Source organism: Delphinapterus leucas, chromosome 2 (assembly GCF_059928025.1).
Source record: "Delphinapterus leucas isolate spDelLeu-1000000601 "Yukka" chromosome 2, BTC_Dleu_Yukka2, whole genome shotgun sequence".
Lineage (NCBI taxonomy): Eukaryota > Metazoa > Chordata > Mammalia > Artiodactyla > Monodontidae > Delphinapterus > Delphinapterus leucas.
In genome coordinates this window covers 165,865,059-165,882,807 of record NC_143130.1, presented here as the reverse complement: position 1 = coordinate 165,882,807, position 17,749 = coordinate 165,865,059, and the positions used below count along the sequence as shown (strand labels likewise).

Genomic DNA, 17,749 nt, shown 5'->3' with positions numbered 1-17,749 from the left:
AAGAATCCCCCCCACCCCCTCCCGCCAACCCCAGCCTGGCTCTTTATCTAGTTCTGTGGCTGGCAGTGTGTTTATTTGAGATAGCTATCTCTGAAATGGATAACTCTGGAGTGGATGCCTTGCAATCAAAGCTTAAGTCCTGCCCTTCCATTACAAAAAAGGAAAAACCAACTGTTGGGGATTACACTACAATCCACCCTTGATGCCTAGGCATCAGAGTCAGTGGTGAGGACGTTAACTGCCTGAGTAGCTGATTTACTAAAAGTCAGGGATAGGGCATGTTGTAACCTAGAAAGGATTTTAGTAGCACTCCTATAATAATTATATTGAACAAGCAGTAGTCCTGAAATCTAGCGGGTAGCCATTGACCCAAGCTTAAAGGGTCATACCTTGAAACGAGATCAGTGATGTTGGGGCCATAGGGATCCATTCAAAGATTAGATAATGTTATGATTAACATCTTGGGACATCTGGTGTAAGTAGGTTTGAATCTGTGCTGAGTTGGTGGATTGCTCCATATCGCACCCAACCACTGTCTTAGAATAGGTCAGTTCAATTAATGGATTGTGTCTCATTTGAGGAGGCAGCGATGCAGGTGTGTTTATAAAGTTAGGCCTCTATGGTGCAAATATTTGATTCAGGTTATTTCATAAGAGGCATTTCTACGGAAACAAAAGAAAAACAATGGTTAGTGGTTGGAGCAGATTATAAACCTAGTCTGAGGCCTGAGGGTAGCCAATTGAGATTTCTAGATGTAGGACTTGAAGCATATTCAGATGGGGTGGGGACAGATGGTGGCAATCATAGATTTTCCTGGTTTGTAGTCTGAATATCTCTGGTGGTGGGGGGGGTTCTTTCTGAGTGGTCCATGCAGCAAGAGGCACAAAGATTGTTCATACATGAACTGTTGTAGTGATTTCTCTGGAGTTTATATCTAGTTGTCCCACTTTAGCTTGCATGGCTTCAGGAAAAGGGCAATTTTAGTTCTCAATAATTCCAAGTCAGAAAGGTGGGAAAAAGTTGGAAACAATATCTGGAGAGTTGTAGCCAGATATTAGAGGAAGTGAGAAGAATTCAGTATTCAGTCCAGTTTACAGGTAGAAAACAAACCTCAAAGGCAATTAACAGGACTAAAATCTGATATCCACAGGGTGTCCTATAGTTTCCCCTTCCCCCCACCTTTTATCAGAGATAACCCAAATAAGGCTAATTTACTTGCAAAATAAGTCTGGCCTGATTATTTAATAATTAATTAATTAATTATTTATTAAGTGCAACAAGAATAGTGATAGACCATATAGGCTCTTTCAAGTATACTCTGCTGGACCTTCACACAAGGAATCACAGATTGGACTCTTAGAAGTCTCTCTCAAGGTAGGAAGCCAAGCTATGAGCTTACCATCAGACTTTCCCTGCAGTACTGATAGATTTGGGTGAATTCCTTTCTTCTCGAGGTCCACCGAATATCCTGAGGTTCCTACATCTGCCAGGAAGCGACCTTCCTTACTCACCTGGTAAGGCTTCTGTAAGCAAGTTGCCAGGCTGATTTTTCCAAGGAGCTTTATTGGCTCCATAAGTCAAGTTTAGTTCCTTAAATCTGTCTGGTCATATCTGAGTCTATGTTCATCTCTCTCAGATACGACATTCCAGTTAAAACCTTAGTAATATAATCAATGTTTCCAATTGTGTCCTGTTACAAGGAGGACAGATTCTTAGGAACTTATGCAAATAAATATATTGCTATGAAAATGAGAATACTCACTAAGAGTTTCTAAATTCTGAAGGGATCAGGTAGGGAGAAATTTGTTTTATCTTTGTTTATAAGGGTACACTTTACCAAATTGCTGTAAGTCATAGACAGCTTAGGAAAAAGGGTTTCCTTAAGTCTGGGGGAAAAAAAAACCATTCAAGAACTAATAATGTTTCAGATAAAAAGTCATAAAAATTATAATTATCCTCATCAGTTCATTCAGTTCCTTGTAATTAATTCTGATTGATCTTGATCTTTAGTTAGCAGTTTTATGAATCTTTTTTTTTTTTTGCGGTACGCGGGCCTCTCACTGTTGTGGCCTCTCCCGTTGCGGAGCATAGGCTCTGGATGCGCAGGCTCAGCGGCCATGGCTCACAGGCCCAGCCGCTCCGCGGCATGTGGGATCTTCCCGGACCGGGGCACGAACCCGTGTCCCCTGCATTGGCAGGCGGCCTCTCAACCACTGCACCACCAGGGAAGCCCTGAATCTTTTTTTACCTTAGAGTTCTGTAAATTCTTACCCAGTTGAGCAATATGATCTGAAAATTATCAGAATCCTGTACTTTAAGTTAGAGTCCTTTTCACAAGTCTTCTTGAAGATGAAGCACTTTTCAAAGAACACTTTTGCAAAAGCATCAGAGTAAATAATTGTCTGTAAATGACAAAACGACTTGAACACGACCATGTTAAAGATCTGATAAAGTTTATTATAATGCAAATGACAAGGAAATTAGGTTATTTCTGTGACATACAACATTTTAAGTTAATAACTAGAATTACAAGTGATAACATTATACCAGGATATAGCAGGTATCTAGGAATTTCATGTAATTTCTGGAACACATATATTAGTAACATATATCAATACAAATATAACCTAAAGAAGGTTTAGCATTATGTCTTTGACAGTGCTTCCCATGCAATTTAACATACCAAAAAAGCCTAATTAGTTTAACGTCTGTCTTTTTATAAGGAGAAAGACCACATCTTTTGAGATGTTCCAGGGCCCATCTGGAAAATCTCAAAGTTATTTTGAGGTCAGAAAGACTTCATTTAGAATTTGATTTTGGGAAGTTTGTCAAAATATCAAAAGCTGTTAAAACACTTGATTAAATAGGATTGTTGGTCACTGTGAAATAATACTTAGTTATCCATTTAACCAAAATCACAAGAACTTCACAGGCAAATACATAAAGTTACTTATTTTAATCCCAGTTTAACCCCCACCCCCACCCCAAACACACAACCTTAGCTCTTTTAATAGAGAAGAGTCACTTTTTATTTTAAGTAATTAAAGATTCAGTAAAGATAATGTGAAGCATAGAATATTATTTTGATAAAACACAGAATCTTTGTTTCCTAGGCAGGTTACTTAAAAGGTAAAGAAAAACCTTTCACAGGCTTATCAAGAGCAGACCAATAGTCTAATAAAAATTTGTCTTCTTAGCAGATGAAAGATAATTAAGTTTTAGTTTTACATAAGTACGCTATTAAAGTTTATTTTAAAAAAATCCTTAAAATAAATTTATTTCATTTTTAGCTAGCTTGACTACACAGGTAAAATTCCCTCTCTTCTCTCTCTCTCTTTCCCCAGCTTCTATATCCATTCATTTTGTCTACTTTAGGACAAAATTACTTTCATTTCCCTAACAAAAATACATCTCCCTACCTCATACCTTTTCTTAGCCAAAATACATCCTACTTTCCTTGATAGAATTGTTTCCCTTATTATTTCCAGTATTTTAATTACATATATTAGTTAGAATGCTTGACTCTTATAAACCTTAATTTCTAGTGAAAACTAGGAAGTAAACAATTGTGAACTGTTATACCAGTATTCTGTAGGTTGGCAAATTTATGAATATATTTTATAATTTCTAGAAGCATATGCTTCTTTTTTGGTACAGTTTTTCATTGTAGCACAAGACATGTTTTCTAACAGATCTAAATATCTTTTGTTTCTCTGTGATAAGAAACCAAAAGTAGATAAACCTATGTTCAGTAATTAATGTTTTAGCATTTTATATTATTTGGAAATTATCTATATATTTAATTAATGTCCATCATTTAACTTAGCAAAACTCTAAGGTTTCAAGTTACTGACGAGATTTGGGTGACTATTTTTAAGTAGACGTACCAGAAAACATAATTATTTTTGAAAAGTGGATGCCTTGGTGATCAGAGATTAAGTTTTGCATTTGCATTACAAGAAGGAAAAGCCAGTGGATAACTTGGTCTGTAGTCTGATCACAGATCTGACCTTCTACTGTGGAAAAAAAAAATCTTTTCCCTAACCCAGCTGATTTTTACATTTTTATTTTCTAATGTTGCAACCTCACTCATAGATGCTGGTGCATATTTCAAGGTAAACAGTAGACTAATGGGCTAATGTATTTATTCTTTACTACTACCATTCTCCTTTCTATTTTTGTGGTTTAAACCTGGAATAGCCAGTATTTCTTAAAATGAGGACTCATAATGTCCTAATATCTTTACTTTGATATTAAATCCATTGTTTAACTTGCTGAAAATGGAAATGTTTTGTTATTTTATGTTTATTAACTCAGTTTAAAATTATTAAAATGAGAAGAATTGTTTCGTAACTCAGAATAGGAGACTGTTATCTATTCTAATAGTGTCCTTATGTGTAATGCATCACTCATCTTAGAAGTTCGCTAAATACGATTGGATGAAAATGGTTGCAAGACTATATTTGTACACCACTTTAAACTTCTTTCTGAAGTCCCTGGTACCTAGCACAGTTTGTGGCAATAAGTGTTTGGAATCTTCATATTTGATAGGGAAGGCAGTATGGTGTACGTGGACTGAAGAGCAGATTGCTAGGGATCTGTTCTGGGCCCTGCCACTCACTGTACAGCCTTGGGCAGGTTATTTAACTTCCCTGTATCTCAGGTTTTTTTCTGGGGACACAGTGATACCTACCTGGTAGGAACATTGTGAGGATAGATGTCAAAGCACAGGCTGGCATCTGTCACATGACTAATTTTGGTTAATATCATTCTGTTTCATAGATTAGTGGGGAGGAAGTTATTCCAAGGATTTTAAATGAAAAACGTGTTCCAGTTTGGGTATACAATGCCTGCCATTTGTTGAGAGCCTACTATGTTCCAGCTACTGTGCTAAGGCTTCCTGGGCTGCTTGTAAAGAGCTCCAGGCCTTATTCAGGGAGCGTGATTAGTAATTTGGTAATTTGCTATTGCTTAATGGTACCTTTCAACGTTTGGCTGTACTGCTCCTAGCTGACTATTGCCATTGACTAATGCTTTTGCATTGGGTGTGACTGTAGGCTTGCAATAGAGTAATGATGTGGTGTGGTTACTCAAAGTTGGCACTTTCTGTGTTAGGGATAGAAGAGCACAGAGAGCAAAATAACCCCCAAACAGTGAAACACACTGTTCTAACAATGTATATCGTTAGCATAATGCAGAGTAGGCAGCATTGTTTACCTTGGGTCAAGGATAGGTTAGTGTGCATATACAGCATTCATTCACTTTAATATTTGAGCCTCTGCTAGTCTGTAAGCTCTTTGAGAAAGTGACTCTATGTTTAAAAACAATTTGTGTATACAGTGCCTGTCAATTCTTGAGAGCTTACTATGTGCCAGCTACTGTGCTAAGTCCTTTACATATACTTTATTTTAGTCTTAGGACAGCTGAATGAAGAAGATAACCCACTTTATGATAAATTGCCCTTGGTCACATTGCTTGTAAATGATGTAATCAGGATACCAGCTTCATGGATGCAAAGCCTATATTATGTTGCCTGTGCAGTGCAACAAATGATAACATAAAAGATATTAAATAAATGGTTATTGAATAATAGACTAAATGAGGATATGAACTTGAATAAGACACAGTCCTTGTCCTCAGGGAACTTAGAGGTGAAACAGAAAAGTAAAGCAGTGATGAGAGTGCAGGGATAGAAGAGTTATGGTAGCCATGTGGACCTTGTGCCGAGGGAGTCCACAGTCCAATCTGCATCAGTGGTGTCTGACCCTTTTGGCACCAGGGACCGGTTTCATGGAAGACAATTTTCCCATGGACCGGGGGAAGGGGATGGTTTCGGGATGATGCCCGAATTATTGTGCATTTTATTTCTATTATTATTACATTGTAATATATAATGAAATAATTATACAACTCACCATAATGCCGACAGGAGGTGGAGCTCAGGCGGTAATGAGAGCGATGGGGAGTGGCTGTAAATATAGATGAAGCTTCGCTGGCTCACCCTCCACTCACCTCCTGCCGTGCGGCCCCGTTCCTAGTAGGCCACCGACTGTACCGGTCTGTGGCCCGGGAGTTGGGGACCCCTGACTTATGTCAAACTTATGGGGAGGAGCAGAAGGTATTCTTCCTTGAAGAGGTGGAGTTTGACCTGAAAGCTAAAGGATGAATTGGGTTTGGCCAAATGAGGGTGTAGAATGCATTCCAGACAGAAGAAAGAGAAAAATTAGTTTGTTAGACCTAGATAGATGGTGTGAGAGTGATAAGGGGTAAAGTGTCAGAGTTAGAATGCAAATAATTAAGGGATTTGGATATAAAACTGAACAATCTGAACTTTATCCTGAAAGCTCTTGGGGGAGGGAAGTCTTGGCATGTTTAAACAGAGTAGTTTCATGGTTAGGTTTTTGTTTTGGGAAGATTAATCTGACAAGTAGTATTGAGGATAAAATATGGGGAGGCAGATGGGAGACCCTGAAACCATTTAGGCTGTTCTAATAATTGAGGAGAGCCTAGGAAGGTAGTGGGGTTGAAGATGAGGGGATGAAGAGAGATATTAAGGAGGTCTTGGTGACTGAAGATAGATGGAAAGTTTGATGAAAGGGTGACCCTAAATTTATGGCTCAGACAGGTGTTGTTCTTTACTAAGATGGCAAATACATGAGAAGGAAACAGATTTAGGAAAAAGTGCTATGTTTGGTTGGGGATGTGTTGAGCTTGAAGTGGCTAGAGAGTAGCTCCATGGGCCTGTGTGTCAGTGGCAGGGGCTGAGACACCAGCAGAATGTCAGTGGTAGCATATATGAGAGTAAAATAGAACATCAAGCCCCATGGAAGTCAAGTCTTGCCCTTGGCATACACCTGGCAAGGTGTTGGTTGTTTCATGTTAAAACCTATCTCTTTATTCCCCTTGCTACTGTTGCCCCCCAAAGTATACATACTTGGTGGATTATTGATTTTGTGATTTCTTTGTTCAAGCAGTCATCAGCCATGGTTTAGGTATGATCAAGTGTTATTTCCTGCATCTTCCACCTCTCTCTTTCTATTCTGATGGAAAGTCTTGTGTGAGGTTTCCTTAGTACAGCCTGGCCTGGGGAATCACTGTGTGGTCGTTCTTAATAGCAAGAGGTAGCACCTATAAATCTCTAATAAGAATGAGGAGAGTGGAGGTTCCTTTAAGCAGTGCTGCTTGTAATATTTTCTTGCAAGATATTGAGGGGAAAAATTACCTGAGATTCATCTTTCCCATTCTGGCCCCCAGATACTGTAGTTGACAAACAGCCTTAAGACAGAGAAACTGTTTCATTTCTTCTAAAAACCACTCTGTGAGTCAAGGTCCTCAAGATAAATTTGTAGTAATGAGATTCATCAATAGACTTAGCAAGCTTACCTCCCAGCCAACCCTCATCTCAGTAGAAGAGAAACCTGGTTGTTGCTTGGAACCTATGTTTTAGCTATGGGACAGACAACAGCCGTATTTGCCCAATGATGGGCAAAACCAAGACAGGCAAACAGATAACCTGGGAAACGGCTTTCCACAGCTCAACGCTGCCCAAGAGCTGGCTAAATACGGGCATGCTAGATGGCATGCATAAGCACTCTGAAAAGGTGTTCATTATTGGATTTGTTTTATTCATACTTTTGAAAACTTTTTATTTTTTAGGCAACCTCCCGACTTCTAGTAAATTACCCAGAGCCCTATCGTTCTCAAATACTGGATTATCTCTTTAAGGTAATGAAAAAATAATTATTTAATGGTATCTGTGATATCTTAGAAACTGTGGTGAATTTCACCAATAGTCTTTAGTGCCTTCACAATTCTAGTTTTTAAAAAACTAGGCAAATTACTTTTGGAATAAGTTGCTGTTTATTTGAAGTTTTGCTTTGGTTTTCTCATCTGCAAAACGAAAGGCAGTGATTAGTAATTGTCTTAAAGTGTTTTGTCCTTCATACAATGAATCACAGTGTTAATATTGTTACTTCTTTCCCCAGCCGAACTTCGGTGCCTCTTTGCATATTCTAAAAGTTGAAATAGGTGGTGATGGGCAGACAACAGGTAGGAGTATTTGTGGAATGGCATCGTTTTCCCCCAATATTTAAACCTATACTTAAACTTATGGACTGTGGTTTCAGAATATAAAGAATGCCAACATTTTTGATGTTGATTACTGCTTAGATTGTTCTTTATTGTTCCTTCTTCATTCTAATTATTTTTAAAATATTATATCAAAATATGCATTTTTCCATACAAAGCAGCTTGTGGACTTTAGATTGCTTATTTAGTTGAAGTACTAAGTAGTAAACAAATCCACAGTTTTTTATAAACTAATATTTACTAGACAGAGCATAGGGAGAGTTTGGAATTTTACTGAGAAGTTAAAAAAAGAAAGATTTTAATATATAAAATATGTAAGATGTTATTAGCTTTAAATAAAAACATGTGGCAAAAATATAAGTAATTTCAGAGATATTTCAGAGATATAGCTTTTTTGTCTTTTAAAAATAAAATCATTTTCAACCACTAAATTTCCAATCTTCATTGTCATAATTTTGGCTTTGTGTAGTACATGTAGTCAATTAAAAAATTTATAGGTCTCTGGTTTTCAGGAAGAAGAAAATTCTCTCAATGATTGTATATAACTTATTTTTTATCAGTTAGATTCCATTATAGTGAACCTTAGAGTATTGTCTATATACCCATGTACCTGTTAGTGACTTGGAAGTGGCTTTTGTTAAATAGATATATCTGCGTAGTGGAATTGGTATTTAATTCATGCTGAAAAGAAACAATGCAAATGAAAAACAAAAGAAAATCCCATAACAAAACTATCCCCAACCTATTATAAAAGACATGCATTTTATTGTCAAACCCTATTTTGCAGAAGTGATAATGACTGGCCACCTTCATTTGCTGAAGCTAAATTAGAGGTAGAGATACAGAAGCAGGTAGTTCTTGTGAATTCTGATGCTCACCTTTAGGAAGAAAAGGGCTAGGGCCCCTCTCCTTCTGAGGCCCTTCTTAACAAGGGCAGATGTTTGTGAAATGTGGCAACACGTGAGGACTGGTGTCACTTACCTACCTTGACACCCTGTAGAGGTTAGTATAGAATTTTCTTACAGTGGGAAAGTGTACTCGTTCCTCTTTTCTCAAAATTCTGTTGTCTTGATTTAACAAGGCATGTTACAGGCTCAAGGCCTGGGGTATGGAAATTGGGGCTTTGGAGCCCAGGATTCACATCTAGGATTGAGAAGCTGGAAGCTGAGGTGATCTGAACTTAAAGTTGGACTTAGGGATTTGAAAACCCCAGAGAGACCAAATCCCAGCAGAATATAGTCCTAGGAATTTTCAATTATATGAGTTGATAACACTTTTCTTAACACTGCTTACAATAGAAAGTTGTGGTTTTATAATTTAAGATCTTTATGATGCTTATGGTAATGAAAAAATGAAATAATATGCTTTGATCATCCATCCTTAAGTTATATAAGATTATTCTTATGTGCCCTACGTCAGGATTGGTTCTGGAATACTACTTCTCTGAAATGTGTGTATGTGTGTAGGGGAGAGTGGCCTACAAAGCACCATTAACAGATAGTTTCCTTTCTATTTTGCTCTCTCCCATTCAGATGGCACCGAGCCCTCCCACATGCACTATGCATTAGATGAGAATTATTTCCGAGGATATGAGTGGTGGTTAATGAAGGAAGCTAAGAAGCGGAACCCTAATATCACACTCATGGGTAAGAAGTGAAGTTTGATGTACTTTTGTAGTCTGTTTTCCTTTAATTTTTAAATTCTGAATCATGTGTGTGGAGTATCTATTAATACTGTAGTATTAATAATGTTGTTAATACTACCAGTATGCTACCAGCAGCAAAGCATGTGCCAGGCATGATTCCTTCATTGCTCATATATATTGTGTCTGATATTTATCATACCTCTGGAGTAAGACATTACTCTTCTCAGTTTACAGGCAGTGGAGGCTTAGAGAGCTTATAGCACTGACTTAAGGTCCGAAAATTAGTAAATGTCAAAATCAGGTTTAGAACCTTATTCTGTTGTTTTCGATTTTTTGTTTTTTTTCTTTTTTTTGTGGTGCTATACTAATTTCCTCAACAAAATTTCTCATCAAAATTTGTAAAAGGGCAATAGTATTTATAAAATTGTATACCCTATGCAGCATTGTGTGCTACATGCAGTAGTAGACCCCATTTCTAGATGAGGTACGTACAGAAGTTTTTTTTTTGGTTTGTATGTGTGTTTGTTTTGAACCTCAAGGATGTGGTGGTCACTGTTCTAGGCACTGGGGATGCCTAGAACGATCCAGCCCCCAATTCCTGTCCTCGTGGAGCTTAGATTCTAGTGGCAGGATGGTTTCTTAAATGGGACTGTACTCCTTGCACTGTTCTCCTGTAGCAGTGCACAGACCTATAAAAGATTTCAAACATACACAGTGGTGACATACTTTTATCATTTGAAATGAATTTGATTTTTTTTAAACAGGCTTATACATTCAGGCTAAATTACATGAGTTGAGATCCATTTTATAGGACTTAAGTTCAAGTTATTTTAAAAATCATTTTCAACCATCCAATTAAAGGACAAGCATAAGTTTTTCTAAGTTAAAAAAAAATGAGGAGGTCAGTGTGTTCTTTCTAAATGGACTTTTGTAAGAGATTCCAGAAATGTTTTGAGCAGTAAAAAGCATCATTGACTTCAGCACATACTTGCCCATTGTGCTGTTTTCAAGGTCAGTTCTAATTTAAATGCAGAAAATCTGGCATGCTGAACCATGTCCTAACAAAGACTTCACATGGTGGGCCTTCAGAATGTATTTGGCATTTCATTGTTTTAAAACATTCCATTATTTTAATGTCACATTTATTATTTGGATACACTTAGGCATTCTTCTAGAGTTTAGAAAAATAAGCATTTTGTCACTTTGATTTTAATTTTTTTCAGTGGTGAACTAGATTGGTAATATATATTAACAATTAAGGAACTTAATGTTGACCTTATTTTAATATTAATATATTAGTAAGAGAATTGGGATTTAGAATCTTAATTAGTGCTTCTCTACTCTTCTCATTTTTTTTTTTTTTGGTTAATAATAATGGGTATTAGAAGAATGTGGATTATTTGTTCTATATCCTGTAACAAAGGTATATTTCCCTATTGAGTCAATGGCATTTGTATTGACATAGGACAAACTAGTTTTGTTAAATTTGATTACCTGACTAATTAGTCTTTAAATAGCTTCAGGTTGAAAGAAGATGTACTAGTGAATAAGGAATTTGTATTGTACTTACCTCACAGAAATAGTTATGCATAAGCCTTTCAAAACTCTTTGATTTGACCTTAGAGAATAAAAATTGAACATTGTATATCGTTTTAGCAGGAGGTGTGGAAGTTAAATTAAATTGTAGGTTACACTTCTTTATATTGGTAAGTATCATTGAGAGAGGTGTTTGTTTTTGTTTATTTTTATTTGTTTTTCTTGAAAGAGCATTTGGAATTATGGAACCTGACTCTCGGGGTCAATAAGGAATTACTGTGTTCATAAACTGGAAGGGATTTTGAGAATTTGTGCATGATGTGTAATCTTTCCTTTAGTCAGATCTTTATTGGCTCTTTGCTTAGCCTGTGTTTGTTCTTTTTGATTTATTTTGCTTTGTTTTTAATAGTGCCAGCACTCTTATACCTACTCCAACTTTGCCTCTTCCTCTCTGCAGGGCTGCCATGGTCGTTCCCTGGATGGCTGGGGAAAGGTTTCAACTGGCCTTATGTAAATCTTCAGCTGACTGCCTACTATGTCGTGAGTTGGATTGTGGGCGCCAAGCATTATCATGATCTGGACATTGATTATATCGGAGTTAGTAATATATTTTTTAGAACATGATTAACCTTTGGACATTTATTTATAATTTTTAAAGTAATTTGTGGCACTTCGTTGACTGCTTTGTGTCATGAGACTAATTTGTTCTATTGGTGTCTATTAACAAATTAACTACATGTCACCATTTATTCTTTCTCTCTGCCCATCCAAATTCTTCCCACTTTAGAAAACTGTACTTAGTATATGCCTCCCGGAACTATTTCTTTGTTTTTGTTATTGGTACTACCCCAGGTCAAATTCTCCTTCTTCCAAGCTTTCCCTAGTTTCTCTAGTTCTTACAACAATATTGTGTTTACTATATAGTTTAATGAATGATTAATCTCATTTTGCTCCGTGAGTCTTCCGTGGTCCTAAACCAGAGGGTGGCCGACTTCTTCTTAAAGGGCCAGAGAGTAAATATTTTAGGCTTTGTGGATCAAAAGGCAATATTAAGGATATTATGTAGGTAATTATATAATCATTTAAAATGTAACCACTTAAAACTGTTAAAATCCATTTTTAGCTTTCAGGCTGTAAAAAGTACAAATGGTGGGCCAGATTTGGCAAGCTGGCAGAAATCTGCCTACCCTTTTCCTAAACCGTTATTTAACACCTTTTAATGATTTAAAAATGTAAAACATGATATCTTGTGTTTCTAGCTGGTCTGTTGGCAGGCTGGAGGGATACGTCACCCTGCACTGTACCCCATAGAGCCTCACACACACTCATAGTGGGTCTCTATACACTTTTGCTTGTTAATATGCTGTCTGTCAAAACTGATTTTAAAAGTTTTCATGCAATTAGCAAGCAGTTATTGAGCTTCTACTGTGTCGAGGCATTGTGACTATTATGTTTTAGGGATACCAAGATTAATAAGCTCTTGAGGAGTTCAGTGAGAGAGGCAGACACAGGAGCAGATAAACTACAGTATCACAGGACATGATATAGGACATGAGGATGAGCCAAGGGCTCTAGGAAGCCAGAATCAAGAATATACTTGTTTTTGTTATCCTTCCCCAGATTACAACAAAATTGTTTGAGAACTTTCTTAAATGTCAGGGTATGTTTAAGCCATAGTGAAACTAAATGTAGGTTTGGGTCAAACAGCATTCTATTATGGTAAAGTCACACTTAGAAATTGTTTCTGGTAAATAATGGGTTATTCACATCTCTTTTAGACTCTTGATAATCACAAGCTATGGTGAGGAAGCTTCTTTGATAAGAACACTTTCCAGTATCACTGGAGGCTGAAAAGAGTACCTGGAGGCTAGGCCCATCTCTCAGCTACAAACTGAAAGTTGTGGAAGTTCTCTTTTAACTCTAAAACCTCCTGCTACATGATTCTAAGCCTGAGAGATTTGTGCATGTTCCATTTATCTGTCTTCATTAAGAGTTTGCTTTTGTTATGTGGCACATCGTTGTGATTCTCTGTGTGCACTAAAAAAATTACTCCTGTACATTGTCCTTATTAATACTTGGCTTTGGGGTGTGTGTGTAGGGATCTTATAAGAATTATTACAACAATCCCGTGTCTGTTAGGTCTCCAGTGCCTGCTATAGTCCTCGGCATACATTGCCTTGTCAATCTTTGTTGAATGATTGAATGGATATTCCATTTTTAGAAATCTCTGGAATTAGGTGACTTTTTGAAAAATACCCACCAAATATTTTAAGGTTTTTAAAAATAACATTTTAATTAAAAATTATGTTGTCTTATAAATATCTATAAATTTAATAACAGGACATTCCCTTAAGTAAGAAAAATGGATTTTCAGATGATAAGAAAGATGATGAGAGATAATATTAATGGAGAAAGGTTAATATTAATGATAATATTTGCTTTCTGACACAAAAACTTTCAGTTCTGACATTTTGACTTTCTGTTTTGCAGATTTGGAATGAGAGGGCATTTGACATCAATTATATCAAGGTCTGTACAACTTTAAAGTCTTTTTATCTTTAAGTTATTAGTGAAAAATTCTTTTATGGTTTCACGGAAATTAGTAGTAGGAACACCATATTTTTTATAGCACAGTTATTTATTTTGCTAGTTATAACATAAAATTCAAGCAAAATGTTAATAATATTTATATTCCTGATTAAGGCATATGTAATTCCCTCTATGCCCCAAATTGCCTTTGTCTGTAGAGTTGTGTTGAGTTTTCCTACTTAAATATTCATTATTTGTGGAATTATGATAATCGTTATAAAAACAATTGTATCATTTTAGATTTTTAGGACGTCAAGAAATGTAGATTTTTCTTTCACCATCATATATCAAAATTTATAGTATATAATCTCATTCTTGTTTTCTGTGGAATGCCTATTATATTGGAGTGTGTTAGATGTTTCTATTTGTGATTAGCAAATAGGTAGCAACTAACATTTGCAAAGTTGTTACTTTTTGAGCCACTTTCCCTAAATATTTATTTTTATTTAATGCTTACTACCTCCTTTATGAGGTAACTACTATTATTTCTATTTTTCAGAAAAGGAAAATCTGAGAATAATAATCCCTTCTGTCATTGGAAAACAAATGGCAGTTTAACTTTTCAGGTGGAGATATTCTTTAGTTTACTTTATCGTTATATTTGTCTTGTTTTATGTGTCTTTTCTCCAAGAAATATAATTTTGTGGTTATATTTTCTTTCAGTTTAAAAATTTTTTTTCTTTAAATTGAGTGTCTTATGTTTTTAAGCAGGTAATATCCACTAAATTTCTTTCGTTTATTCATTCAGTCTGCCAGGAAGCATTTACTCAACACCTAGTTTGTCAGGCATTGTGTACATGCTTGGAATACAAGGATAAAAAGTACTGTTTCTGCCCCAAAAGAGTTAACATCTGGGGACTGTAGAGTCCCATATGAACAACTAAGATATCAGCTATAATTTCTTTGGCACAATAACGCACAGGGTTGTCAGAAGGTACAGAGAGGGGGTGACACCTCTGCATGAGTGGATTTGGGAAGTCTGTTGGAAGACTAGTTGGAATCTTCAAGGTGGGATGGATAGGAACTCCCCAAGTTGCTAAGGCAGGGCCATGCCTTTGAGAAGTGAAGACTGGGAGGTAAAGGGATTTGGGGGAAGAGCAAGTGGAGAAAGATGGATTAGACAAGTGGGGGCACTGAGCCATCAGTAGGCCATTATGTTCACTGCAGTAACAGCACAATTTAATCACTAGTTGTGGGGAGGAGAAGGTATAGATTTAGAGGACTGAATGCAGCCAGAGCCAGGTAACTCAAAGTTAACTCCATGCTGTAGGCATTACCAGTGAAGTGGTGAGAGTGTGGTGGTGTGGAGGTGGGACAGTGGAACTAGTGTAAGATTGAACCACAAGAGTTGTTCATGGAAAGTTATGACTGCTGTGAGTGCAGGTAGGTCTGATGAGAGCAGCAGGGGGACAGAGCAGAAGCCAAGTTAGTGGCTGTGTCCTGTGTAACCCTATAGTCAGGTGGACCATGTTGCTGCAGTCATGGACTTTCATCTTCCCAAATTTGACATTTCATAGTTTTTTTTTCTCCTTGGGATTATACATGTCTCTTTAATTGTGTTCATTTCATTTGATGGAAGAATTAGAATTTAGTTCCCTTTTTCTTTTAAACTAATGGTCTGCAACTAAGGTGGTTATTTTATTTTATTTATTTAGTTTTTTACTATTAAGAGTCTGTTGCTGATTCCATTGCATTCTAATTCAGCTTACCTGATTTGAAAGACTGTAATTCCTGTTCTAAGACTCATCATCAGTGTTTCAAACAGTTCAGACTTCGTTTCCTCTTCCCTGAAACTTTAGTTTACCTGCAGTAACATGTCTCAGGAAATAACTTTTAGTTTGCATTTGCCATTTTTGTAGCAAGATTTTATTGGAATCTGCATCCTGTTTGTCAAAATGCCTATTGAAAGGGTTCAATAATGGCAGATGAATGTAGGTGTTCAGATTTGATAAGCTTAATGAATGTATATTCCGTATAGTATAATAAGATGGCCCCTGGAAATAATGAGGATTTGTTTTTAAGAGTAGAAATAAACACAGTACAAACAAGCAATGTATGTAAAGGTGGCAAGGCTATTATTTCTTTTATTTTTGCTATTTACATTGTATTTATGGTTTACTCTGGTTTTCAGTGATGTTTTAAAATTGTGTCTGGAAAATCCCGTCTAGGATCTGAGGGTGGTGGACGGAAATGGATGTGTGAGTCTCTGGACTCTCATTCAGTCCAATCAGAACAGCTTCCTTTTCATTTCTCTTATAGGTAGGGTTTCTATCTAGGCTTTTTAGGGGGCAGAAAGGGATGGGTTCCACAGCAAAAACATTTGGAATACATTAGATAAAACTTTGCTCAAAGAATGCTGCTATTCATACTGATTTTGGCAATCTATTATAAAACATAGCTTATAGGCTTGTATAGTTTGGAGTATTATTTGAATATATACTTACTTAAAAGTAAGCAATCTTAGAGGTGATGGTCTAGGAATAGCACTAGAAAAACTAGATATAATATTGCGATAAATGCAAATGTGACTAAGCTGTTCTCCTTCCTCTCTGTAAGAATAAGAAAGAATTTCAGGGTGATGAAACTCAAGATTGGTCTCCTAATAGAGAGCTTGGGAGTCTCAATCCTACTGAATCTTGAGAGTTGGTCTTTATTTACTATTAAGGATCTGTTCAGATTTCTTCCAGAGTGGAATTGATTTATTATTTGCCTCCTAAAAGAGCACATTAATTGGAAATTTCTTTAGTTCAGAAAAGTTAGAAAGTGAAAAGAGAGCTTGTGAAAATCTTTGTTCTTTCTTATCTTAATTAATTCAACCAATGTTTATTGAGCACCTGCTACTATGAACCTGACAGTTCAGAGTGCTTGGGCGTATAGCAGTGGGTTTATTCACACCCATTCATCAAGAACTACTTCTGTTTTGAAACTAACACGGTATTGTGAAGCAATTATACTCCAATAAAGATCTATTTAAAAACAAAACAAAACTACTTCTGTTTTGAATCTGAACCTCCTTCTCCTAGGTGAAATAATGACTTCTTTTCTCTTGTCTTGTTTTATATTTTGGCAATCCATACATTTCAGTATATACTACTCTCTGATTTTCTAGGACATTCTGTTAGTTTTAGTGTCCTGGTGAGTGTGTTTGCCACCTAACGGTGAGGACCCCATCTTGTGCTTTTTTTGGAGTCCTCATGGGGCCCAGATACAGAACTAAATACCAGAGTAGGCACTCTGTGCTTTGTTCATTTATTTCCTGTTACAGTTAGCTTGTTACTTTTAATATGGTGGGTGGGTAGTCCTACAGGCAGATTTTATTGCCTGCCCTGTGTATACCTATTAAAGACTTGAGGGTAACAGCAGAATATTTCTTATTTTTACTTCTAGTATGGTACAAAATACTAAGAACTGTAATCTTTTCAGTAATGGCAGAATATTTAAAGACATTGGAAAATACTCAAAATAAACTAAGTTAAAGCATTTTATTTACCAAATAGTATATTTAATTTGATCCCAATTTATTGTGTCTGCATAAGAGAATTCATGAAAAAATGCATACCAGGGTAATAGTGGGTTTTTTATGGGTAGTACTGCTCTGATTTTTTTTAAAAAATTTCCACCCTTGCACCCAAATTTTCTATGGCTAAACGTAATTTTAAATTCAGAGGGAAAATCCCTCTAAAACATTTTTACCTCTTCGTTTTTTTTTTCTCTCCTTACATTCCCATGAAGTGGATTATCTTAGTGATAATGCTTTTTTCCCCCCACACGGGGCACATTTCTATTGAGAAATAATATTGACACTATCATCCAGGATGCTGAGTTTGAAGACATTTTAGCTTTCTTCATTGTAATTCAGCTGCTGAAAACTCATTTTTAACCTTTCCTATG

The 17,749-nt window shown here is 36.3% G+C and overlaps 1 protein-coding gene across 12 annotated transcripts in view; it reads left to right on the top strand.

Moving 5' to 3' along the window:
* The window catches only part of GALC (galactosylceramidase), a 94,771-nt gene that overhangs the window by 10,162 nt on the left and 66,860 nt on the right, over positions 1-17,749 (top strand). For 7 of the 12 annotated variants that reach the window (XR_016392241.1, XR_002644920.3, XR_016392239.1 and 4 more), the window contains exons 2-6: positions 7,657-7,725; positions 7,986-8,049; positions 9,621-9,734; positions 11,727-11,866; positions 13,760-13,798. Coding sequence is in view for 6 of the 12 variants with exons in the window: in XM_022576369.3 (XP_022432077.1) it covers positions 7,657-7,725; positions 7,986-8,049; positions 9,621-9,734; positions 11,727-11,866; positions 13,760-13,798 (426 nt within the window). In the remaining 6 variants the exon portion in view is untranslated. Of the gene's footprint in view, positions 1-7,656; positions 7,726-7,985; positions 8,050-9,620; positions 9,735-11,726; positions 11,867-13,759; positions 13,799-14,357; positions 14,425-17,749 lie in introns of those variants that run through there. The other 5 variants (XM_022576371.3, XM_022576372.3, XM_022576373.2 and 2 more) reach the window with 5 other exon arrangements.